Genomic DNA, 26,141 nt, shown 5'->3' with positions numbered 1-26,141 from the left:
TTTCCAGTACAAAGGGAAATGATGTTTTCTTTTCATCATTTTGTTATCCATTATACATATTACCAGGATTGAGGCACTTTCCCAAGGGAATACTACCTCTAGTCCTGCATACAACAAGAGGTTCAAGTACTAGAAAGGATTCTTAAATGCCTCTCAGAAACTTTGTACCCATGAAGTTCCTGTGCAGTGTTTAAAGAATACAGTTAATATGTTTGTCTCTATGTATGTCTACATTCAACCCTACAGACCTCATGGAACAGAGCAAAGGAAGAACAGAACTTCACGTTTTTTCTGGCATCTTTCTAGCTAAAATCCCATAAAATTGTCCTTGATGACCATACCAATTTGCATTCTGCTACTTTTTTAAATGAATAAGACTTCTCAGAATTGAGGCATGTAATCCCTGAAGAATGGACATATGTCACAACAGCAAAGTGTCTCAGTCTTTAAATGATAGTCTCCAACAACTTATTGGACCATAGCACTATTCCCTAGAAATTAATGAACTCATCCCTGTAGCCAGAAAGATCCTTCGGAAAAAAAACTTGGCCCTTATGTGGGCAAGAATCTGCCCTTTACATAGTAGACTATTTGTCCTAATATAGAGTGAATTAGTTCCCAAATAATAGGAGACAGCTATGTTTTTGGAGCCAGAACAGGTTTCTGGTATCTAGACCCCAAGAGAGATTAATACTGAAATTTTAATCCATAGAATCATAGAATTGGGAGGAATTCCAACTCCCTCATTTTGCAAAGGACAAAAATGAGGGTTAGTGATGACTCGTCTATGATCACAGCTGACTACTTGGAGAGACAAGACTATAAACCAGGTCTCCTGAAATTTTAGTTCAGGTCTTTTCATTCATCATTCCAAGAAATCTAATATCTACCCAGCATGATTCAGTTCTGATACCCCTTTCCCAAGCCCAAATACAAATGCTAGTGTATGGAATAGTTCATATTTTATGTATTTTGAGAATTGGAGCAAGAGGGAAGAAGCATCATGGCCTGCACTAATAGAAACTCATATCTTTGGCCTGGTATTAGGAATTTCTCTTGTGGATGATGTGCCATCTTGCCCATATCTTACCACTTACCCAATACAATGACCTACTTTCCAGTCTTTTTTATATTGGAATATCTTAACATAATAAAAAAAATCATTCCTCTAGGGTATCTATCTGATATTTTCTCTGTGGAATTTATCAATGATTCTTCAACAGTAAGCTTTTTCTCTGTGGGTTTTATAAAGCCTCCAAAACATTTCTTCAAGATTTTCTTTGGGAAACTATTTCTCCACCATGACACATCAATTTTTATTTCCTTTACTGGAATGAATTCCTTCATAATCTCATTCCAGTTCCATTTTTCTGGATTATACTCACTTCTACTCTTTTCTGTTTCAATATTAATGTTTTGCTTTCTAAGCTAATCACAATATTTGATAAGTCAAACATCCCAAATCTTCCCCATGGGCTGTAAATCCACATTATTTATATACTTCCTCACAGACTTAGCACAGGTCATGAAAATGGGTCAACAAAGGCAGAGCTTATTTCCTGGTAATTAGAAATGACTCAGCTATTCCAGTTAGAGCTCTTTGGATTAATGGGATTCCCTGTTGCATGAAAAGTCAATAAAATAATCATTAAATGCTTGGCTGAATGAATGAACTAACGTATGAATGAATGAGTCACTAAATGATACCTGACTTCCAGCTACATTGTCAGATCTGATCATAGGAGAGAGGTCCTAGGCCCTTATTTGGTTTGGTCCTCAGACTCATACCCAAATTTTTCAAAAATCTTAGGTTTTGTTTAAATATTCTCAAAGGAACTATAGCTCTCTGAGAAGAACACCAGATGTTGGAAAGCACCATCATTTTCCCCCCAGAGAGGGTTTAATAGGCAAATGCTAAAACTTTAGCTAGTACTATAGACAAGTCAAAAGAGGAGTAAGGACGGATGTATAGACAAAGGGGAGCTACTAGGGGAAACAAGGTTTCCAGGGTTCTTTGAAAGCAATATGGTATACAAAATTCTCTAGATTGCCAAGAATAGACTCCCTCCCTATATGTCATCTACTTGACATCCCACCATCCTGGAATCCAGGTCAGCTATGTAGTCATTAGGTATCCCTATTATACAGTGACATTACAGATTGGCAGCACCACTTGAAGTGCTGAAGAAAGAGCCCAACAAGGGCAGTTTGGATCAGAGGTCATGGGAGAGGGCAGAGGAACCTGATCAAAACATCACGATGTCTACAGGTGAGCTGACCTAGGAAATAAAAGGCTCCTTTTCCTCCCTCTTGCCCCCCTTTTCCATTCTTCTTCATTAATGATCACAGGCCATTGGGCCTCTCCACCTCCACATCTTCACAAACGGGGAGACGGAAGTAGTTGGAACGTTGGAGACGTCTTGGAGGAAGACCAGCGATCTGACGGCAAAGTTCATCTGGAGAGAAGCAAAGAATGGGAGGTTGATAAATACAAGGAAAGGATAAGGGCTTGTGTCTAAAGGAAACAACAACAATCACAAAAACTCCAGCTTTTACACTCTGACTCCCAATCATGGTCCTAATAAATGGGCTTTCTATTCTGGAAACTGAGGGATTGTCAAGCAACTGACAATTATTGATTAAAGTGCTGACTGCGTGCAACGCTCAAGATAGATATTCGCTTAAAGGAGTCCCCAGAAACGCTAGGATATGGAAGGCAAGAACGCCTATGTCCCATCTGCAGTCTCAAGGTGATTCTCTTGCAGGTGATTTGCACAGAGCCACTGGGAGCATACAATAAATTTTCTTCTGCAAAGCTCACTATGTCTCTAGTGCAGAGACTAAGCAGCTACTGAGTCAGAGGAGGCCATGTCTGTGGTGCTCACCCTGCCTACAACCACCATGCAGACCTAGATACAGGGGAGAGGAGAGGTATCTTCGCTCACACAGTGAATGGTCTTGCGCAAGGGTGTGCTGGGAAATGTTTAACAATCAGCTCTCCGGAAATGCCCAACACACTTTAATGCCCAACAGTCTAATCTGCACTATTAACATTGTCTCCATTGCTTTCTTAAGTCAACAGCATCAACAAAACAACAAACCAAGCCCTGATTTGTAGCCTTTGCTAATTTCCAAAGTGTAAATGCTCACACTGAAAACCATAACCTTCGAATCTTCCAGTCTTTCTAAAACTACTCTACCCTTCACCCATGACATTCCACAGACCAAGCGAAACACAGAGTCCAGTAACTTGAACGCCAAAGTGGAAGCCCAACACTCCCTTAGATGCTATCATCAGCTTTGTATATGACTCACTGTCCAATGGGTTACAGCCCCGGTCTGTGCCTCAGTTTCCCCATTTTTTTAAATAACAATTTTCACTTTAGGTCTTTGACCTTATTGCTCTTCAGTGGGGTCTCCTGACTGTAATGACATTTGCCCTCTTAACCTGAGACTCCAATAAATGCCCTTGTAAGACTAGTGAATCACAGGCAAGCATGATGCACAGAGCACTTAATAAATATTCAATGAATGGATGAATATTAAGTCCATAAAGCACATTGTCTCAATCAGGGACCAGGGTGCTCAACCCCATCCAGAAGGTCCTGAAATCTTTGTGTGGAAGTTTTAAGACAGGAAATGATGGTCTAATGCAGCATCTCCTCTTTTCCATTCAGTGACCCTGATGTATAAATCCACATTATGCTAAAATCTTCTCTCCTCCACCTATGACTTCTTATATCTCACTATCTCTGGGTCAAATGGGGGAAGGATCAAGGACACATGAATAAAGCATTAATTTGTGGGTATTTGTGTTATGCTTTCTTTTCTCTATTTATCATTAGAGTAGAGAGGCAGTAGGCTAAGAAAAGCCACTGGACTTGTACTGATAAGACCTGAGTTGGTATCTGACATTTATTAGTACTGTGATTTGGGGCAAGTCAATTAATTTCTCTGAGCCTTACTTTCCTCATCCATAAGACAGAAATAGTAATACTTAAAGAATGTAACTCACAATCATCCTGAGCATTTTGAAAGCCTTAACGCTCTGGAGGAAAGGCAGTGTGACTAGTGGTTAGGGTCAGGAAGAACTGACACACACTGGCCATGTGACTCAGACAAGGCCTCTTACTACTAGTGCCACAGGAATCTCTAAGGCAATAAGTTACTGATAAGTTGTCTATTTGCATGGGTGTGAGGAGTTCCCCAATTAGATGATATCACAGTTCTGAACTAAAAGAAAGCACTGTATAAATTTTGGAAGGACTAGGACATTTGCTCTTTCTCTCTCTCTTTCCCATTTGAGGAAATGGAGAAAATACAATGTTTGCCCCAAGGACATGGTGATGAATAAGGCTCCTAACTGTAGAGACTGAAGGTGGAGAAAAAAACAGCAGAAATCTGAGAGACTCAATCCAGACCCAGGGGATATTTTGGCCATCATCATATTTGGCCCTAAAAAGATGGTATCAAAACCTCAAATTTTTCCAGCCCAGCCTAAGAGAGTAGGGAACTCAACACCCACTCTTCAGAAGCATAATCATTGGAGGAAGGGGAAAAAGAGAGAAGACCCTCCTCTTTCCCATTTATGGAACAAGGAGTCTCAGGCCAAGAAAGGACTTGTGGGACAAATGCCTCTGTCAGAGAAGTCCTCATGCTCAGGAAACAGATCCTCTGGGGACTTACATAAATATTTAGGACTAAAAATAATAACAATAATAGCTTATATTTATATAGCACTTGCATGTTTATATAGCACTTAACTATGTGCCAGGCACTGTGCTAAGCACTTTGTAATTACTATCTCATTTGATCCTCAAAATAACCCTGGGAAGCAGACACTATTATTCTCCCCATCTTACAAATGAGTAAACTGAAGTAGATAGTAGTTAAGTGACTTGTCCAGAATCACACAGCCAGTAAGTCAGGCTGAATTTAAACTCAGGTCTTCCTAACTCCAGACCCAGAGCTCTATCCACTGCACCACCTCACCACCCTACTAATGATTCTATTATTTTAATTTTGTTTCCCTTCCTCAGTTACATTGTGAAGTAAATGTTCACAAGTGAGGAGTCTATTTCAATATATTAGGAGGTACCATGCATGCATGGTCCCAAGTTTCCTGAATGGACATCGAGTCATGAGCGAAAAAATATCTTAAGTATACGTGGACCCTTTGTGTCATAGGAGTTTCTGAAAAAAGGATAACAGAAATATGAGTTAATATTATTACCTTTGGCAGTATTCTGCAGAAGGAAATCTATCTTACTGAGTTTTGACAAACCAGTGCTTCCTACAATAAGGGCCCAAAATACCTTTATCCCTCTCCTCCAGCCCTTGGTCCTTATATTACCTTTCATAACCTCATGTTCTTTACAGATGAGCCTGGAACAGATTTCCTTATTGATCATATACGTCCGGCGGAAACTGTCAGCATCCAGAGAAACCAAAAGCAGTAAAGGAAAAAGACAAAGACACTGATTAAGGGGGAGAAATAGAGACAGGCTTATCTTGAAGAGTAGAGCTCCTTCCAAGCCTTAGTTCCCACTCCCACCTACCTTGTTCTTCTCACACTCCACCCCATTCCCCGCAGGCCCACAAACATGCAAGTCTTGGATTTCCCAAAGCTACTCTGTTTCTGTTTGGGAGATGTAACAAAGCCCCCATTCACTAAACAAACTCCTTCATTAGCAGACAAATTTGCACATTGCTCCAGAGCTTCTCCCTATGCTCTTCTTTACCTGGTATTATATCTTTGACTTCAGTCTTTTCCCACTAGACAACCACTTTCACCACCAGGAATCTCCTCCTTAACCAAAGTGCCTTGTGCCTACTTCCTCCCGTTAAGGGACTCAGTTTTGTCATCTTCAGAACTAGGCTAGCATGAAAGGCTAAGTTTCAAGATTCTTGCTGTTTCCTTAAGCTTTAAATAAAACAAAATCTCTAGGATTCCCAGTGCCCAAGATATACTTATGCCATCCGAGCAAACTAATCCTGAGGGTTCTGGACTCCCTTACTTGACGATGCATAGTTGATGGATGCACTGTTTCACTGGCCGACGCACTGTGTACAGGCGAGTACAGGGAAACTGCTCCTCCCGGCATTCTGCAGAAGGACAGCCCAAATACAAAAGGGGGACTTCAGAAAAGAGGCATAGCCAAGAAGGGAGGTCTACAGTTTGGACAGGGTAAAAACTCAGACAAAGTGGTCTGCACTGTATTTTCTTTGGGGATGAAGAGGACGAGTTGGTGTTTGGTTATCTATCTTCCTGTCTCAAATTAAAGAGATTAAAGTCCCTTGGGTGTTTCTTTTCCTATTGGTGTCTCAGTATCCCATATTATAGCAGTACCTGCCTTTTCCTCTGAACTATGAAAGAGCAAATAACATTGGGGGAGTAACTGTATGTATGAATACATATACATATATGTGAATATATTCATTCTACTATTAGGCAGGAAAACATTCTCCACCTTGGTTAAACACAGAGCAGGAAAAAATTCACTAAACTAAAGCTTAAGAAGCAAGAATGTGATGACACCCTCAAATATTTTCCTATCTTGAAGATTCTAGAGTTTCTCAGATGGGAAACTGAATTGTCAAGTAAAAAACATCCAAAACTTCATAGAGAATCAGTGGAACTAAGAGGGGGTTTTTTTTGTTTTTCTTTTTGTTTTTTGGTTATTTTGTCTATGGATCAGGGGCACAGTTGTCAGTGGAAATCCCTATCCTGATTGTTATTTGATAAACCAACCCATTACTCACCACATGAAGAAATCAAATGGCCTAGGGTAAGGATTTATCAATCAGGGACACTGAGAAGCTTTTCAGAAGGTAAAGAGAATATTTATTTGACTGTGTTCTGATCAACATTTAATAATTTTATGATACTAAAAAATGTTATGTATCAAATAAAATTTTATTTATGAAAAAGTAATATTTTTATTTCTTATATGTATATAAATGATGAATCCTAGAATTTATTTTCTTTTATCTTGAAGAATGAGTATGGAGAAAAGATTTTCTGAAAGACAAGGAGTAGGGGAACCAAAAGAGGTTGGAAATCCCAACAGAGAGAAGAGGAATTTCAAAACTATCCAGCTGTTGGCCCTGTTTTTCTCTAAAATGATCTAAATAGGAAAAGGGGGGAGGAGAAAAATAAAATAAAAGTCAGGAACATTTAAAATTCAAATTTATGGAATCTCAGACTTGGAAGGGACTTCAAAATACATCTAGTCCAATCCATGTCTAAACACATGTCCCTTCTACATTATACTCAATAAGTAGTTATCCAGCTTTTTCTTAAAGACCCAAAGTAATGGGGAAACCACTACTTTTCTAGCCAGCCCATTCCACTTTTCAATAGCTCTAATTGTTAGAAAATCTTTCTTTACACCATCAAGTTAAATTTGCCTCTTTACAGTTTCTACCCACTACCACTGGTTCTGCCTCCTGGGGCTAAACAAAGTAAATGTAATGCTTTTTTCTAAATAAGAGCTTTTCAAATAGTTGCAGCTATTATGCCACATCCTTTCTTCTCTTCTCCAAGCCAATCATTACCAGTTTCTTTAAATCATTCTCATATCATAATCTCCAGACCGTTCACCACCCAAGTCATCTTCCAAGCATGGCCTGACCATAGCAGACCTCCTTCCACATTGAGGTTGAATGATTAATGGCTACTCTTTGGGTCTGACCATTGAACTATTTCCAAATCCATCTATTTTATTGTCTACCCTACATCTCTCCATCTTGTCAAGGAGAATGGTAGGAGTGACTTGCCAAATTCTTTTCAAGGTTATGTAAACTATATTCACAGTATTATCCTGATCTCTCAGGCTAGTCTGAAATACTCAAAAGATTTTCAATTAGTTGATATGGAAAACTTCTGTTTTGGGAATCCCCTCTGTCCCTTATTATCCCAAGAAGTTACCAAAGATACATAGAGGTGGTAAAGACTTGTTATTAAGTGGCAGAAGTGGAATTTGAATTCAGATTTTTCTGACTCCAAGTCTTTATGTTATGCTGCCTATACCTGTCCAAAAAAAGGAAATGAAGTTAATATGGCATGATCTATTCTTGATGAAACCATGCTAGTTTTTGTGATCACTATTTCCTTTCTAGATGTTCTCTATCTTTTTAACAATTCATTCTAGAATTTTTCCAAAAATCAAGGTCAAGATCACTGGCCTCTAATGTACAAAATCCATTCTCTTCCCTTTTTTGAAATTTGGACAACCCTTGCCATTTTCCAAACTAGTGGAATGATGTTTGTCTTCCTCACAATATTTTTAAAGACCATTGACAAACAGCCCAGCAATGATACCTACCAAATATTCAAAAATACTCTCAGAGTTCATCTCTGATTGGTAACTTGAAATGAGAAAACTAGGTGCTTCTCAATCTTTCACTAATTATTTTAGTTAATTACTCTGTTACTAGGTTTTTTTCTGTCCTTTCCAGTTCAAATATCATTCTCCTTGTCAGAGAAAATAAAAGCAAAATAATAATTAAGCATCTTTCTTTTTCTATCACTTTCCATTCACCCAAAATAGAAATCTTATCCCTTCTTTAATCCCCTTCTTTTCTCTGATTAAAAAAAAAAACAACTTTGCTTCTATCTTTACTTAGCTCTTTCTGAGCTTTAAAAATCCTGACAATATTCTTAAAGACTGCCTTTGCATTAATCATCCATTACTTTTCATACATTGCTTCCATCTCCTGTACATTTAAAAAAAAATCCAAGTTGATCAATGAGCTCCTTGTGAATTAATATTAATCCTTTAGATAACTTCCATCTTTCCTCCTCATCAAAATTATTTCTTTCTGGCTTAAGAATTGTATTCGTAAGAGCTTCTTATGCACCCTGTGCTGACTTTCCATGGCACACTTTTTTTTCCTCTGAAGTTTTATAAATATCTTGTCCCAAAATCTAAGGTGCATGTCAAACTATGCTTAGCTTTGGTCTCCTTTTTTATCACAAATTCTAAGATAGAATATGTATACAAGATATTTTAGCAAGATACTTTAGTCTCCCATGCTATACTCACAGACAATATTGAGTGATGTGGGACAGGTAGTATAGTTAGGAAGAGCTGAAACTGATTGAATGGCCAAACCCAAAGAGAATCCATTAAGGATTCAATGGCAGTGTGGAAGGGCATCTCCAGTGGATTGCTCTAGCAATTTATACTTGCCCCTATGCTGTTCAACATCATTAACATTGCCTAGGTCACAGGGGTGGGGAACCTGTAGCCTTGAGGCCACATGTGGGCCTCTAGGTTCTCAACTGCAGCCCTTTGATTGCATCCAAACTTCACAGAACAAATTGTGACCTTGAGGTTGCAGGTCACAGGCATATATACCTTATCTATCAAATCTATAGATGGCACAAAACCTAGAATAGTTAACACACCATGTGACAGATTTTGGATCCAAAAGGATGTTGGCAGGCTAGACATTTTGGAAGAATCAAATAGAATAAAATTAATGAAATGAATGAAATGTCTTACACTTGGGTTCACAAAGACAAGATGCAAGTAGTATGAACAGATAATCATTAGCCTGAGAAGATCTAGGGATTTTTGTGAACTACAAATTCATTGTGAATTAACAGTATGATATGGCAGCCACGAAAGCAAATGCAAACTCTGAATAACTTCCAGGACTAGGGAAGTTATATTACCATCACAGTCTGCCCTGGTCAGACTTATAACTAGAGAATTGTCTGGTCAATTCTGGGCAACACATTTTAGGGCACACATTGAGAAGCTGACAAGTATCCTAAGGAAAATGACTAGGATAGTAAAGGGTCTCAAGATTATGCCATTTGAGGATTATTTGAGGGAACTGTGAAAGTTTAGCCTGAAGAAGGGAAGACATAGGAGAGACATGATAGAGGCATGGTGATACATAGGAAAGAACACTGAACTTGGATTCAAGAAGAAATGGGTTTGAGTAGTGCCTCAATAATGTACCAATGAATCTTTCTGAACCTGTTTCCCCATCTCCAAAATGTGGATAATAATTAATCAGTCAATCAATCAGTAAACATTTATTAAACACGTACTATGTCATGGGCTCCATGCTAAGCACTGTAATATCTATAGCACTCACCTAGCAAAGTTGTTATGACACTTGAATATAATAATATATGTAAAGAGTTTGGCAAACCTTAATGTGCTATATAAACGTCACTTATTATTCTAAATAAAGTATTTTAAATAATATCTTGTGAAAAAAGGATTAAGTTTGTTCTGTTTGGCTGCAGGGGACAGAAAATGTAGTAATGGGTGGAAGTTGAAAAGAGGTAGATTCAGAACCAACAAAAGAAAAAACTCCCCAACAATCAGACCTCTCCAAAGGCAAAATGAACTTCCATAGGGACAAGTGGGTTCTGCTCAGTTGATCTCTTTAAAAACTGGTTGATCACTTGTTGGGGCCACTTCAAGAAGATTTTTGTTGTGATACGGGTTAGAGTAGATGGTCCCAAAAGTCTCTTCCACCTCAAATTATGTGACTTCCTTCCTTCCTCCAACCCTCCAAGTTTCTACCCATTTCACCCCAGCAAGCAGTTCTCCTCTTTTTTGATAAGAATCAACTCCTAAAGGGGAACTTCCCTCATTAATCTACCTTTTGAAGGATGAAATTATTAAAATAAGTCAAGAAATCATTAACTGCTCTGCCTTTTGGGGAATGAGAGAATTATGTCTAGATGATCAAAGTTCCCAGTTTCTACCCTATTGGGCTGCCAAGTTAAGCTTCTGTTCTGTTTCCTTCAACTCTTCACCTATTTCTTCTTTCTCTCCTGATTGTCAGTAGTATACTCTGAGAACAATACCCCTGTTGTTTCTGCTTCTTTAGATCTTTACTTAAATGTTCTTCCCAATATCGTTCTCCCCCACCCAAGGATTTCTTTGTGTGAACCTAACCTCTTAATATATAATGCTATTCTGTGCCCATCTTTTTTCCTTATTCTATTCCTGTTAAATAAGGTATACCATTCCAGAGTCACATTCCAGTCATAGATTTCATGCCACCCTCCAGCTCATTGTGCTCATTATCCCATACTCGATGCATTTGTGTATAAACTCCAGAGGCCTTGCTTTTATTTCACATGGCCTAGAGGAAGTTGATTAAGGAAAGAACTGAAAACAATGAGCTAGAATTTATACCCAAGAGTAAGGAGACAAGAAACAACAGCAGCAAAGAAAGGGAAGAAAAGTAGCAGAGAGAGGCATGCAGGATACACCCATACCTGCACTGGCGTTTTTATCACTGGAGATGGCTAAAAGACAGAAAGTTTTAGTTAATTACTATCAGTTTCTGATGTTATCTACTCTACCACTGCTGTGTGGGTGGGAGTAATGGTGGAGGTGGGGGATTTGATATCATTCAGTTTTTCAGTTGCCTTTACACACAGCCTATAAAAAGACTGCTTTAAAGACTGCTCATGAGCCATGGGATAGAAACAATTCCAGCAGGATGAGATGGAAAACTCTGAATCTATCCTCCTTCTTCCTGTCCTGGGACTTGGGAAGAATCATGTGTTGCTAGTGTCTTTGAGCAGTTAACTAGAAGCTTGAACATAATAAAGCAAAGGTTCTAGTGTCCAGAGAGTCTTTTATCTAGGATTCTGAGTGAGGGGACAAAGAAAAAGATGAAATTCTGGCAGAACTGTATTTTCACAAGAATATGATTCTTTCCTATTGGAATTGTAGAATTAGGCTTTGTGGCATGTGGCTTAAGAGAAGATATGGCCACTTTCCTGCCACCATTTGACTTGGGCTAGAGGTAGGCAAAGGATGAGTTTTGGGCCTCAAGAAAGATAGAGCAAAAAGCTCCATGATTGATTAGAGATCAGAGTACTATCAGGAGATACCTAGAAGTTACCAGGTAGTATGCTTAGGAGCACCCTAGCTCTGAGAGAAAACTAGAATTATCACAGCATGGGAAAGAGATCTCTAATTCTCCATTTGGGCACTGATTTTCCGTATTGACCTTTTAATCAGTCAAGCTAGAATGAGATCTTGGTCAAGGGGGAAAACCCTCCCTGACAGACTGAATCCAGAGTAGCTGTAGTTAAAGAAGGTATCTACTTGAACAATAAACACATCTATTTTGGTCCCTGTCCCTTCACACTTCTGGGGAAGTCCCTGGGTTTCCAAAGCCAAACTTACCCTGATCATCTATGGAAGGCACAACATCAACAAGAACTGCAAAGAAAAAAACAACAGTGTGTATGTGGGGGGAGAGGGGAGCAGCATGGGGTGATCTGTAATACTGGAAGAAAGAAAAGAGGGATGCTACAGTTAAGGAAGTTGTCTGAGAAAATAAGGCTTGGTTTAAGGTTTAGGTACAACAGGTAAAAATTAAACTAGCTATGAATACTCACTGAAGAGAGGTCCAACTTATTGATAGAACAGTTCCAATTTGGCTATCAAACTACTTTTGAGTTCTCTCTCTCATTTTGAATTTGTGGCACTCCATTACCCTCCCTTCTCTCATGCAGAAAGATCATGCTATAATAGGTTTAGGACTGGAAAGGGTCTTAGAGGTTATATAATCTGAGCCCTTTAATTTTCCAGGTGGGGAACCTATATCCCAAGGAGTCTGGGTGCCATGTTTCACTGCATAATAGTCACAGATTTTTATGCCAATTTTTTTTTTGCAAAAAAGTAGGGTGTGAGCATTATGTAAAGCTTTTTTTTTAATTGTACTGTATTACTTAAAAATCATTTATTACTAAACTGTATTGCTGGCAGACAAACTGTACAGTTTAGCTAGCCAGGGAAGATGTAAGTCTTACCATATCATGTGATTTACTCATGGTAGCTTCACCTGCCCTCCCACTCCCCTTGCACCTAAGGCTCTTCATTGGGTTGAGTGACAATACCATTAGTACTGCAGCACTCTAAACAAACCACTCAAGTCAGCTTACAGACAATGCGCCTGTGCTGAGAATTCTAGGCTTGCCACTCACAATGTGTGAGACATAAATGCGTATCCATATGTACTGGGGAACACATTGCTGCTCTGTTTACCTTTTAAGTGGTATGACAAACAGAATTATACCATGTGACAATTACACAATGAAAGGTTAGAAACCAGTTTTTGGACTGAAAAAAAATACAGGGCGTGACGATTACGAGGTATTGACATTATGCAGTGAAACACAGTAATAAGTAATGGGAGGGAGAATAAGAATATTCTCAGCATAGAGATCTAGAGATCTAGGCCCCAGATTAGAACCTACCTGTGTCATCTGTTGGAGCATCATTCACCACCAGATCTGAAATATTCCAAGTCAGATTAATGTACAGGGACAGGAGAGGGGAAATTCTGAGAAAGAAAATAGGCAAGAAGAATAAACAATGTCTGAAGGGAGGCCTAAAGAACTAGGGAGAAAGAAATAGGATCTTAGAGGCAATTATAAAGTAAACCCCCAGGACGACTAGCTGACACTTGGGAGGACTGAGAACCTGAATGGAATGGAAAGGATAATCAGAATAAAGCTTGGCTTCATCATCTAACAAAAAGGATTTACATGTATTTAAAATGTCTTAATACTCTCCACTTTCACTTTTCCTTTTGCAGAAGTCAGCTCCAATTCTACTCCTAGTACAACATTAGGAGATGGAAACTTACCAGGATCATCTGTAAATGTCTCTTGAGTTGTCTCATCTGGAATAAAGAAAAAGGATGAATTTTTTTAAAATCATTCCTCCAAGTGGTTCCAATATTCTCCACTCTCCCCACCTCTGCCCCCAATCTCACCCTGAGTCCTTTCCCCTGATCTTTGAACCCTACATGTTGTTAATACCATTTCCTCTCTTGGGACTTCAGAAGACAGGAGATCATGAGAACTCATTTAATCTCCCTTATGGAATTATGAGAATCACCAAGATGACGTTCAGAGCATGCTCTGTGTTTTTTCACAGGGGAAAAAAAAGCTTAGGAAAAGTCCAAATGTAGTTATTTTCACTTCAACAACAAATTCAACAAATTGTTTGCCAACTATGAGGGAAGTTCATGAGTGAAATAAAAAGTATTCAAATAACTTTAACACAATGTAGAAGGAGGTAAGTTTCACCAAAAATTTTTTTTTAAAGTTACAGTGGTCAACAGGGCAAGAAGTTGCAAAAGAGTCAAGTAAGATAAGGACTGAGAAAAAGGTCATTGGATTTGGTGATTAGGAAGTCTTTGGGTAGAAAAAAAAATAGGTCGAGAGGAAAAAGAGGCATCTGATCAGTCAGTCAATAAACATTTATTAAGTGCCTACTATGTGCCAGGCATTGTGCTAAGCACTGGGGATACAAAAAGAGGCGAAATGCCCTCAAGAGCTCACTATCTAATGGAGGAGGCAACAAGCACAGAAATATGAACAAACAAGCTATATAAAAGATAAATAGGAAATAATTAAGAGATGGACAGAACTAGAATTAAGAGGGTTGGGAAAAGCTTCATGTAGAACATGGGACTTTAGTTGGGACTTATAGGAAACTAGGGAAGCTAGCTGGCAGAAAAGAGAAGAGACAGCATTCCAAGAATAAGGGACAGTTACAGAAAATGCCTGAAGCCAAGCAATGGAGAGTCTTGTTCATGGAATATCAAAGAGGCCAGTATCATTGGATCAAAGAGTATGTGGTGGAGAGTGAGGCGTAAGAAGACTGGAAAGGAAAGAGGAGGGTAGGCCATGAAGGGCCGTGAATGACAGGATTTTGTGTTTGATACTGGAGGTAATAGGGAGCCAATGTAGTTTATTGAGTTGGGTGCAGGTGACCCAACATGGCAGACCCACCAGCAGACTATTGCAATAGTCTGGTGTGAGGTGATGAGGGCTTGCACCAGAGTGGTGGCAGTGTCAGAGAAAAGAAGGGAATATATTCCAGAGATGTTGCAAAGGTAAAACTGAGAGGTCTTGGCAACAGCTCAGATATGGGGAGGGAGTGATAGTGAGGAGATGAGTATGACAATTAGGTTGTGAGTCTGAGAGACCAGGCACATGTTACTGTAAGTAACAGGGAAGGTAGGAGGTGGGAATGGTTTAGGGGGCAAGATAATGAATTCTGCTTTGGACATATTGAGTTTAAGATGTGTCCTAAACAACCAGTTAGAGATGTCTGAAAGACAGGTATAGACATGAGATTAGAGGTCAGCAGAGTTTCAGGCAGGATAGGTAGATTTGAGAATTGTCAACATAAATCTATGAGAGCTGATGAGATCACCAAGAAAAGTCATGTAGAGGGAGAAGAGAACAGGGCCCAGGATAGAATCCTATGGGATTCTAGAGCTGAAAGGCATGATCTGGATGAGGGTGCAGCAAAAGAGACTGAGAAGAAACAGTCAGATAGAGACTGACATCCTAAGAACCTAGAGGAAAGAGTGATATCAAAGAGGAGAGGGTTAGATGACTCATTTGAAAAATTTAGCAGTGAAGCAGAAAAGGGAAAGAGGGAGGGATTAAGAAGACCAGATCATGTTTTTAGGGTGATATTTAAGAAATAGTAGATAAGAAGAGATTCATGATATGTGAGATAGCATAACAGCTAAAAAAAGATCCTGGTGGAGGCTGAAGAAAATAGAACAAGAATACAAGTAGAGGGATTCAGCTTTTGTCAAGGACAGGGCTACTTTGTCTTCTGTGATGAAAAAAGGATGGATAATGGTGATAAGAAGTTTTGAGGAATAGAGGAAGGAATTAAAATAGCTTGTGGAATGGCCTTAATCTTCTCAGTTAGGTAGGAATCCACCTCATTTGTTCTAACTGTGGGGGATAGGAAGTGGGTACAAGTTGAGGGTGAAAAGAGAAATGAGAGAAAAGAAATCAATCGATAAATTTTTTTAAGCATCTACTAAGATTCAGGCATGTGGGATGCAGAAATAGAAATGAAAGTCACTGTCCTTGGGGAAGGAGGACTTGAGTTCAAATCCAGTCTCAGATACTTACTAGCTGTGTGACTCTGGGCAAGTCATTTTATGCAGACTGCCTTCAAAAAGAAAAGTCAATATCCTTAAGAAACATATGTTCTATTTGGGAAAACATGTAAAGATGATACAAAATATATACAAAGTAAATACAAGAAAATTTAAGGAGATAAGAACTAGCAGCTGAGGGGATGTGGTAAGATTTCCTGTAGAAGATGGCACTTGAGTTGAGCTTTGAAAAAGACTAAGGATTACAAGAGGCAGAGATAAAGAGGGAGTGCATTTCAGGCATAAGGGCCAACCTATGAAAAGGAATAGTGGAAACAGATAGGACAGAAAGTAGATCAGTTTGTCTAGAATGTAGGGTATGTGGAGGAGAGTTATAACTTTATAATACATCTGAAAAAAAGTAGGCCACAGCCAGATGGCTAAGGGCTTTAAATGTAAAAGAGAGGAATTTGTTTTTAATCCTAAAGAATGGACAGACATTAGAGACTCTCAAGCAGGAAAAGACATAGTCAGACTTGGGCTTTAGGAATATCAGATTGGCAGTTGTGTGGATGATGAATTGGAGAGGGGAGATTCTGGAGACTGGGAGACCAGTTATGAGGTTGTTTCAATAGTCCAGATAAAGTGTGATAAGAACCTGAATAAAGTACTAGCTGTGTAAGTGGTGAGCAGGGAATTTATGCAACAGGAGCTGTGAAGGTAGAATCAATAAAACTTGGCAAATGATTGGTTATGTTGGGGTTAGGGAGAATGAAGAGTCAAGGATGACTCTGGGTTTCTGGAAGAATAGTGGCACCCTCGACAGAAGTAGGAACCACCCTGGGGGTAGATGGAGGGGAAGCTATTCCATTCTGAACTCCTTAGAACCATGGGTCCTTACCTTCACCATGATCATTTTTAGCTTTTCTATTACACTTACCTCTCCTTCCACTTTTCACCCCTTCCTCAGAGAATTTTTTCGTCAACTCAACACTACTCTTTGCTTCTGGAAAGGGTATGTCAATGAACACTCACCATCCCTGAATTTCCAAAAGAAAATACACTTCCTCAGCCACTACTCCCTTAACATATGTTGTCTACCACTATTCTCCCTGAAGATAGAAACTGTTTCATATTTGTATTGTTTCCCCAGCACTTAGCACAATGGTTGGCACAGAGAACATACTAAATAAGTGCTTTTTCACTCATTCATTTATTTGTCCATTCCAGTTATGACAGAGGAGAGTTTGAGGGGAAAAGTTTCATTTTGTATATGTTGAGGTAAAATTTGGACATGCTACATATATAGTAGAATTGTCGATCTGTAGTGAAGTCTGTAGTAAAGTTATATTCCATAAATTTGTAGTTAAAAAGTGAAATCACATCAAGGTTTTAGCTTTCTTCAATGACATTCAGTAGCCCTAGAGTAGGAACAAATATAAGATGTTGGGAGTTAATTAAGGATAGGAATTCTAAGAGATAAGGGCTCTAAAATAGCAGCTAGTAAAACATTAAAGTGGCTGACTATGAAGTCAAGATTAGCTATTTAGGCAAATTAACACAAGGCATGGGAGATGGATAACAAAATAGTGATAAGTCAAGCGATAGATGAATAGTAGGTTTAATTCAGGTTAGAAAATGGAAGAGGTAGAAGGATAAGTGACATGGTAAGACAGCAGAATTTTAAAGTCCTTTCTTGGAAGTGGTCTACAGTCAGGGATGATGGTGTCTAAGGTTTGCCTATTATGGTTGTGTGATTCCCTAATAGGCAACTGTAACGGAGGTGACCAGTTGTGTGGTCAGGTTACCATAAGAGTTGTCAATAAGAACATCGAAGTCCCCAAGAATGATGGCAAGTGGAAAGCACACTTGATTTGTACTGACCAACTTGGATCCTACCTCTGACACTTTACTACCAGTGTAACCTTGGGCAAATCACTTAACCTCACCGGACCTCATTTCCCTTATCTGTAATATAAAGGGTTTTGACTAGATAGCCCCTGAATGTCTTCAGTTTCTAGAGCTAATTCTATGATCTTATGAACTGCTAAAATCCTTGAGAAAGCTAGAGATCAGCAATATAGATGGAGAAAAGGTTTGACTTTGTAGATGCTGAATGATTAAGAAGATTGTGTAATTTGCTCTAAAGGTCTTTAAAAAAATATTCCACTTGTCTGCAAAGGATAAAATATACCCATTCCCAAAGACAAAAGAGTAAACTACACAACCTTTTAATACCTCTCCAATTTTTAGAATTCTATATATAGAATACATAAAATAGATAGCTGATAGTAACAGTGCTTTACATATCTGACTTCAGATTCTATTAAATGAAAAATCTCTTAATGAGAACCTTATTCTTTTGATATCCAACACTGGATTGAATATGAATTGAATATTGTATAAAGATATATGTTCAAATGTAGGGTCTGTTAATAACTACTGTGTAACACAGGGCAAGTCACTTAACTGATATCCGAGACTCAGTTTACTCACTTTCAAACTAAGGGAATTTAATTATATAATCACCTAAACCTATATAGTTTCTACTCTACATCCCATAGATTTAAAGTTTGATACAGTTTGCTAAAGGTTCTTTTGACTATTTCTTGGTGACTGTTGTTGGGGTGTTAGCAGTGGTGATAGAGGAGAAACTCTGATATTGCTCAAAAGTGCTTCCCTGTCACAGACTATGGAGCTGTAATTGCAAAAGGAAATATAGAGTAAAAATGGGACAGGTCCTTAAGATGGTTTCCGTTAGTAGGAGTAAACAAACCAAAAAAAAAATGTCTGAAATTGTAAACAATTATCTCCTGCTACAAATTTCTCCTACTTAAAAACTGAAGCATGGGGCAGCTAGGTGACACAGTGCATAGAGCACTGGCCCTGAAGTCAGGAGGACCTGAGGTCAAATCTGGCCTCACACCAAACACTTGACACTTAATAGCTATGTGACCCTGAGCAAGTCACTTAACCCTAATCGCCTTAAAAAAAAACCTGAAGCAATTTTGGCATTCTGTCAAACTTGCTAAAATCAAATTCTGTGCATTTTCCCATCAATATGGGAATACTCTGATCCCTCTATTTAGAAGTGATCTATTCCCACTCACCCTCAACTCTCTTGGGCCATTCCGATCTATTTGAGTACTTCATCAAATTTTAAGTGTTATTTGTATACATATTTCACCCTCCTCATGTGTCTACAAGCACTTTGCGGTGAGGAACTATGGTATGTTTCATCTTTGTATCATCAGGACCTAACATAGTGTTTAACATTGATAGAGTTAATTTTACTTGAGTCCGTAACATAGCCAATGTTGCCCACTAGGTGTCAGCAAATTCACACCATTTAACTGTCTTCCGCAAGCCTTTTGCTTATGTTTGTTCCTGCCTCAACGGATCATAGCCAGACAGGACATAGGACAGTTGTGGGAAAAGATATGGGAAATAAAAATTAAATACTGAAGGGGAAGCCATATCTTGTTCTCTGACTACTGCTAATACTTCAGAAGGAAATATACTTAGAATGGGATCCAATCCAATCCAATTCAATCCAATCCAACAAGTATTTATTTATTAAACCCTTACTATGTGCAAGATGAGAGGCAGAGTGGCATAGAGAGAGGGTTGGCCAACAAGTCAGTGGTTCAAATCTCGCCTCAGACAAAAACTAGAGGGCAGCTTTTTAACACTATAATTTATGGATAAGTTGTTTATCGGCACTGAGCAGAGGCTGTTTCTACACCAGAATTTCCCTACACTGATGAAATTAAATATAGATACACACACACACACACACACACACACACACACACACACACATACATATATACATATACAAACATATATACATACACACACACACATACATACACACATACATATACATATACAGTGCCAAGGCACTGGGGACACAAATACAGGGCAAAAGTAACCACACTAAAATTCATTCTATGAGAATTGCTAAAGGTCCAATGAATCTTAGGGCTGTTTAGGATATAATCAAAGTTATAGACCACTGAGATGTAGACTTTTTCCACAAAAACACAGCTCACTCACAAAAACAGAGGCATGGATCAGTTGGAGCTCAGAGAAATTGTGAAAGTTCTCATTCAAACTTAGCAACAGAAGCAGTATGTGGTTTCAGACATATCTCCATATCTCTCAAGATTTGAATTAACCTATCTTCTTTTATCAGTTCTCAAAGAGGACAGGAAAGACAAATGACTACATAAAAATACAATGTCCAAGTTTTTCAGATCTTCTATACCAAAGACCCATTTTTAGTGTCCAATCTTTGGGATACTTTTTCTTATTTTTTTAATTCTGACCATCACACTGGGAATATGCATCTTCCTGCTTCTGTGAAGAACTGACCCTTAAGTAGCACAAATAGAAACTTCTTATTTTCTTTTTTTTTTGTTTTCTTTCTACTGAGGTCTGATTTGCTAGTGACTGATTGATTTGTACTCAGTATCAAGGAGTCAAATATCTTCATTAACAGTAACAAAAGGATCCTTTTCTTATTTTTTTTTCCTCGGGACCTATGGTCTACTTGCTATCTCAGAGAAATGAGGAAAGGTTAAGAAAGTGTAGAATGCTCTAAGTACTTTGAGACATTGGGTAAGTCACCTGACCTCTCTGTTCCTCAGTTTCCTCACTTGTTGGACTAGATGACTTCTAAGTTCTCCCAGCAGTATATCAATGATCTTACTTCATAATTATACTGAGTGGCCTAAGAGGGGGAGGGAAAGGAAGAGAGAAAGGAGGAAGAGTTGAATACTGTCTGATTTACCAACTCTAAAGAAGAGAAATTTACCTCCTGGTGCTATTTCCAGATGTACCACCACTTACTTCATAGTTAGATCCAAGAAAACTTTTCTTTTTGAAAAAAATAAAATTCTATTGATTCAGTTTATTTTAATGTCACCTATATTTTCCAATGTATCCCAGAGTATTCCCAGTGTATTTCTCCCTCTCAGAAAGTTATCTCTTATAATAAAAAGTTTTAAAAAAAAGTTTAGCAAAACTAACCAAGACATTGAAAAAGTTGACATTCTCTGCAGTGTTCCACACTTAAAATCCTCTACTTCCTCAAAAAGAGACAGAGATGCCTCTGAGAAAAATTTCTACTCTCCCTCTGTGGCTCAATTTCTCCATTTGTCAAATTCATGCAATAATCAAATGGTTTCTATCTGAAATAGTTGGGCAGCCAGTTTTCCTTGGAAAATCAATCAATAAGTTTTTATTAAGTACTTTTAATGTGCTAGGCACTGGGGATATAAGACCAAAGAATGAAATAATGCTTACTTGCAAAGAGTTTACTTGCATAGGAAATGTAAGAGAAATAGATAAAGGCAGAAGAAAAGAATCAAAGAGATGCTCCTGAGAGAAGGGTCTTTGAATATGTAAAAGAGCAAAAGATATCATGGTGAAGGAATGAGATTACAAGAGGTAAGAGACATTTCAGTGTCTACAGGATGCTGTCTCCCACTACTCACCAATATATCTGCTCACCAGGGGTATAATCTGTTGAACTCTTACCAACCCGCTCCATCATTTCCAAATAGAATCCAGAACAAGATAGGACACTTACCTCCTCGCTGACCATTAACTCCTAGTAGGATCCAATCTACAAGAGAAAGAAAGGATTTGGATAACTGCACCAACAACATTAAGTTCTTTCCCTCTTAGTGATGTACCAGGTGATGATGGGACAAGATTGTTTCCTAACTTACTGTACTGAAGACTTTACAGCCATAGAAATTCTTCCTTAGTAAACCTTACCTGGAGAGAAGCAAGGAAACTAACCTTTGTTTTACAAGTCTGAGGTCCACTCCCAGTTGTTAATCTCTGCACTCACCTCCTATGAAGAGTTTTTCCTTCTGCATATAGAATATGCATACTTATTCATGTGTACGATATGTACATATGTATTGTGGGCTTATGCGGATGCATGTTTCATTCAGGAAGAGTTGTGTTTTGTAATATGTACATATGTTTCATGTGTGTGCTCCTTGCTTTTAAATGTTTGTGTGTCTACATATATGTATCTTTGTGCTTATGTATGCATGTGTTTTTGTCAGTCTTCTCTCCTTATTCAGTGTACACAACTCTGAGTGGGTGCTTTTCCTTCATTTATGTATGTTTATTTGTCCTAATAATACTATACAGCCTTCAGTGGACCTTTTTGCCAGCCTAGGGTCATGTCCATTCACATTCCTGACTTTCCCTTCCAGACTTAACCTTTCATTGCTCCCGTAGCTAGGCTAGGTACTGATTTTTGTACCAGGCCCCGATAATACTACCCCCTACAGACACACACACACACACACACACACACACACACACACACACACACACACACAGGCACAGGAGCTTGCTTTGGAAGTAGACACCTTAGAGAGAATATGAAAAAAAAAAAAGAGGGATGACTTACCAGAGGGGATGAAGAGTGCAATGAGGCACAGCAGAAGCTTGGGTCCCAAAGGCAGCATGTCTGTGGGGGGAAAAAGTGGTGATGTAAGAGAGAATAAGAGAGGAGGAAAAACAAAGAGAAGAGAAGTAAAGGAGATAGCAGCATCTGATTCTGGAAGAGGATATTCTAGCGTCCCTGTCTCTTTCACTGGCTGGTCTCTTCTCATAAACCGTTCTCCACTTTGTCCTTAAACTCCTATTCTTTCATCCTCACCATTTTTTATCCATCTCTTCTGACTTTTTATTCTTCTTTCTCCTGTGTCTGTCTTTTGTTTCCTATTCTTTGTTCTTTTCAATCTTTCTTCTTTTTCCATAAAGTAAGACAGCTTTCAGTCCACCCATCAATCAGTGCATCCTTGCTCCCTCCCACCACAGCCACTTTTCCTTCACAGTTTCTTCCACTCCTTGACACCCAGTTCTCCTTGATTTCTTATGTCTTTCTCCCTTTCTCTGCTTCCTTTTGTGTCTTTTCTTCTCCTGAACCTTGAACAAAATTTGCCACCCCACCACTTAAAACTTAGTGATCACCAGCACCCCCCATTCTCTCTCCCTTTTCAGGGCCCCAGGCAGCAGGACAACTCACTAGATGCAGTGATCTGTCTTTTCCTACCGTCTCCTTTAGCAGTAGTTGAATATGTCTTCACCCTTTTTCAGTCAGTCCCCCCTTTGGCTGGGGAATAAGACAAGCAGGGCCACTCCCCAGGAAGCATTCCAAGTTTGGCTGTGTCTGAAAGAATGAAGTAAAGAGAGGGAGGAGAGAGGGAGGAGAGAAAAAAAGAGAGAGAAGAAGCAGGATGGAGTGTCATAATGAGTATGGAATGAGAAAAGGGGAGGGAGGGAAGAGGGGAGCTTACACTTTCAATGCAAAGCTTAGGACCATAATGATCCCATTCTCTGGTGTATGAGCCCAACCTAGTAATGAATCCAGAGCACATGTGTGTCATTCACAACCTCTGGCCCAATCCCTCCTTTTGTCCATAGGTCCTTCTTATCTAGTTAGTTCCCTCTCACTCGTTAGATTATTGGCTAAATAAAATCTATATCTCTCCGTGTTCCTTTAAACAAAAACTCCCCCAACTTTCTGTTCTCTTTGTCCCTTCTATTATACCTCCCTCCTGCAATCACCACCCCTCTCTTCCTTCATCTCTTTTATTTCTGTTTTCTCAGTCTCTTGCTTCCTTCCTTATTTCAAGCTTTCAGTCTTCTAGACTGTTCTCAATTCTCTTCCCGGAAATTACCATACTTCTCTGGGAAATGATTGTCTGACTCAAGGTTAGGCTAAAAGTTGAGAGACAGGCAATTACAAAATTCTGGCCAAGCACCATGATAGGGCTCTGTGTGAGGGCATGGCAGCCCTATCTGTCAGGACTGATCATTGTTCCAATTTAAACTGAGCATCTTGGATTGTGGAACCCTGCAGGCACAATGTCAGTGGCAATTTGGAGATCATGTGCATTCTGTCATGTTCTCTATCAAAAACACAGTCAAAAGTGTGTTGGATTTGAAGTCAAGAAAACCGAGTTTCAAATATTGCCCCTGTCATTTACTATCTGTGTGAATGATGAGGATGGGATTTGTGCTGGACCCCTAAAAGGAAAACACCATGTCTTTGGGACCTGGACCCCAAAGCCCCTGAACCAAGTCTCTGGAGTTTGACTCAAGCATCTGGCCTCTCTCAGTATAATCCTTTTAATTGCTTTTTCATTGTGGCCCTCATTGTCTACACCTAGCCCACTGGTCCACCCCAGGCTACTTGCCACTCTTTGATCCCATCCAAATCTTTCCACAATCTTTTTCCCTATTAAAAAAAATTCAGTCTTGTCCCTACCAAAAGCATAGATTCTTAAAATCCCACCCTCTTCTATTGGTAACACAATAAACCTTGTCTCTAACTGAAAGAAGGCTTGAGTGGTGGAATTCTTTTGAGGCAGACCCAAGCCCTTTTGCCCTTGAATTTCAGGGTTCCCAACACTCCTAGACCACAACATAGGGTTTCCTGACTGGGAAACTGCCTAATTTCCTCAAGCTCTTCTCCAGTCAAGACCAGAAGGTATGTAAGCCTCCCCTCTTTCTCTATCTCTTTCTCATTCTGCAGTTGGGGTTGCTCTCCAAACACCTAGGAAGGCTTGAAAGAGCTTTTGTGGCCTGAAGCTCTCAGGCTCAGAGAGTTATGAGATTGTCAGGTCCAGCAGTTCAGTTCAAGGTCATGGACCTGGGCACACCTTCTGCAGCATTGAGGATGGACGCCCTATCTGGAAGCATATGCCCAATTCTCTCAGACACTAAAGAACTGGGAAAACAGCAGGTGCTTTTTGGTTTCCTGAGGCTTATTTACTCCCTTCCCTCTATAACCCAAGGTTCTTCCTTCACTGAGGGACTCCCCATCCCCACATCTGTGCCTGCAGGATCCCCCTTCTGTCCCAGCCTCACAGCTACCCGATCTTCAAAACCAAACTCAGCAGGACTTTTCTAAGATTTGCCCCTAGGAAAGAACTGGAAAATCTCAGTCTCCAAGACCCTGAAAGGAAAGCTTTGTGCCTGGCCTCAGTATGATCTAGAGGACCAAGAAAATTGTTGTGCCTGGCCTCAATACAATCTAGAAGACCAAGAAAAATTGTAAAAGTTCAAAGAAAAAAATTCTTAAGATTTTTCTTCCTGTAGGCCCAGCTTTGACCAGGCTAAGGCTACAGTGAAAAGTTAACAGCTAAAAACATCTTAGCAGATTCTGGAGGCTTTGTGATTGACCATTAAGGAGTTTTGAAACACCTCCTCACAACCCTCGCTCCCTTCCTCTACTCCCTTCCCTTGACTTAAGAGGGTATCTCAGTGCAGGGATTACATACAGTCCCAGGTTTTTCTGTTAACCCCTCTCATCCCAGATCAGAGTAGGAAAAGAGAGTTTTACCCTTCCCTACACACACATCTTCTAATTCACCCTCCCCTACCTGGCAAAAGGAAGGAGGGGGGAGGAACAGCAACAAGAGTGGGGTCTCCACTAGTAATGGCCTTGGGCCCCAGAACACCCTGTAGCCTGCCCAGAAAGCCTGGAAGTATCACCCAGGTTCAGTGCATCCTGCTCACCAACCCCCACCTCACCCCTCAGCAGCTGTGGGGAGAGAGGGAAAGAGGACGGGTCAAGGTAAAGAAGCCAGTCAGTATTTGCACTTGGTAAGCCAGGTCATCCTTCTATCAATAATTTTTATATGACCTGGAAATGCAATTGATGTCATCTGAAGTTTATTATATATGTGTTACAGCTAAAACAATTTGGCTATCACTTATGAAAATTGCAAGATTGTTGATTATTGTTTTAATGCTGAAACCTAAAACTGGTAATTGTGTGCTGAAAGGAAAGGATGAAGTGAAAGCCTCATCCTGATTGCTTTTGCCCATTCAGAGCAGTCCTCAGGGCTAGTCAAAAGGCACAGCCCACAGCAACAAACCCCTTCTCTGGGGTCCCTGTTGATCCCCCTTTATTTGTAAACTTGCCCAAAAGCCTATTTGGGTTATGGAGTTCTTAAATAATGAACTTGACTTGCTGAGAATTTCCAAGTATATAGAAATGATCTCTAATTATTGGCTTTTACACCAGGGCAAACTTAAATTTGAGGTGTAAATCCTGGCAAAAAAAAAATTTTCCCTAAGTTGTGATTAGTAAAACTTGCTGTTTGAGGTAAAAGGTCACGGGACCATAACTGATTTTATTTTGAGCTGTCTGATGGATCATAATAATCCATCCATAATCAATAGTA

The 26,141-nt window shown here is 39.4% G+C and overlaps 1 protein-coding gene across 1 annotated transcript; it reads right to left on the bottom strand.

Annotated features, from left to right (window-relative positions):
* MFAP5 (microfibril associated protein 5) lies at window positions 1–23,263 on the bottom strand. The gene is given in 11 exon segments (XM_078155425.1): window positions 1–2,456; window positions 5,354–5,427; window positions 6,018–6,105; window positions 11,255–11,284; window positions 12,177–12,212; window positions 13,253–13,288; window positions 13,645–13,680; window positions 21,509–21,544; window positions 22,352–22,411; window positions 23,034–23,054; window positions 23,057–23,263. Coding segments are annotated over 11 exon segments (669 nt in total). The 5' UTR covers window positions 23,196–23,263; the 3' UTR covers window positions 1–2,343.
* Window positions 23,264–26,141: the final 2,878 nt, after the last annotated feature.

The sequence above is a fragment of the Phascolarctos cinereus genome, unplaced genomic scaffold (genome assembly GCF_003287225.1).
Source record: "Phascolarctos cinereus isolate Bilbo 61053 unplaced genomic scaffold, phaCin_HiC Scaffold_1;HRSCAF=81, whole genome shotgun sequence".
Lineage (NCBI taxonomy): Eukaryota > Metazoa > Chordata > Mammalia > Diprotodontia > Phascolarctidae > Phascolarctos > Phascolarctos cinereus.
The sequence above is the reverse complement of the archived record's forward strand: the minus strand, read 5'-3'. Positions and strand labels throughout refer to the sequence as shown.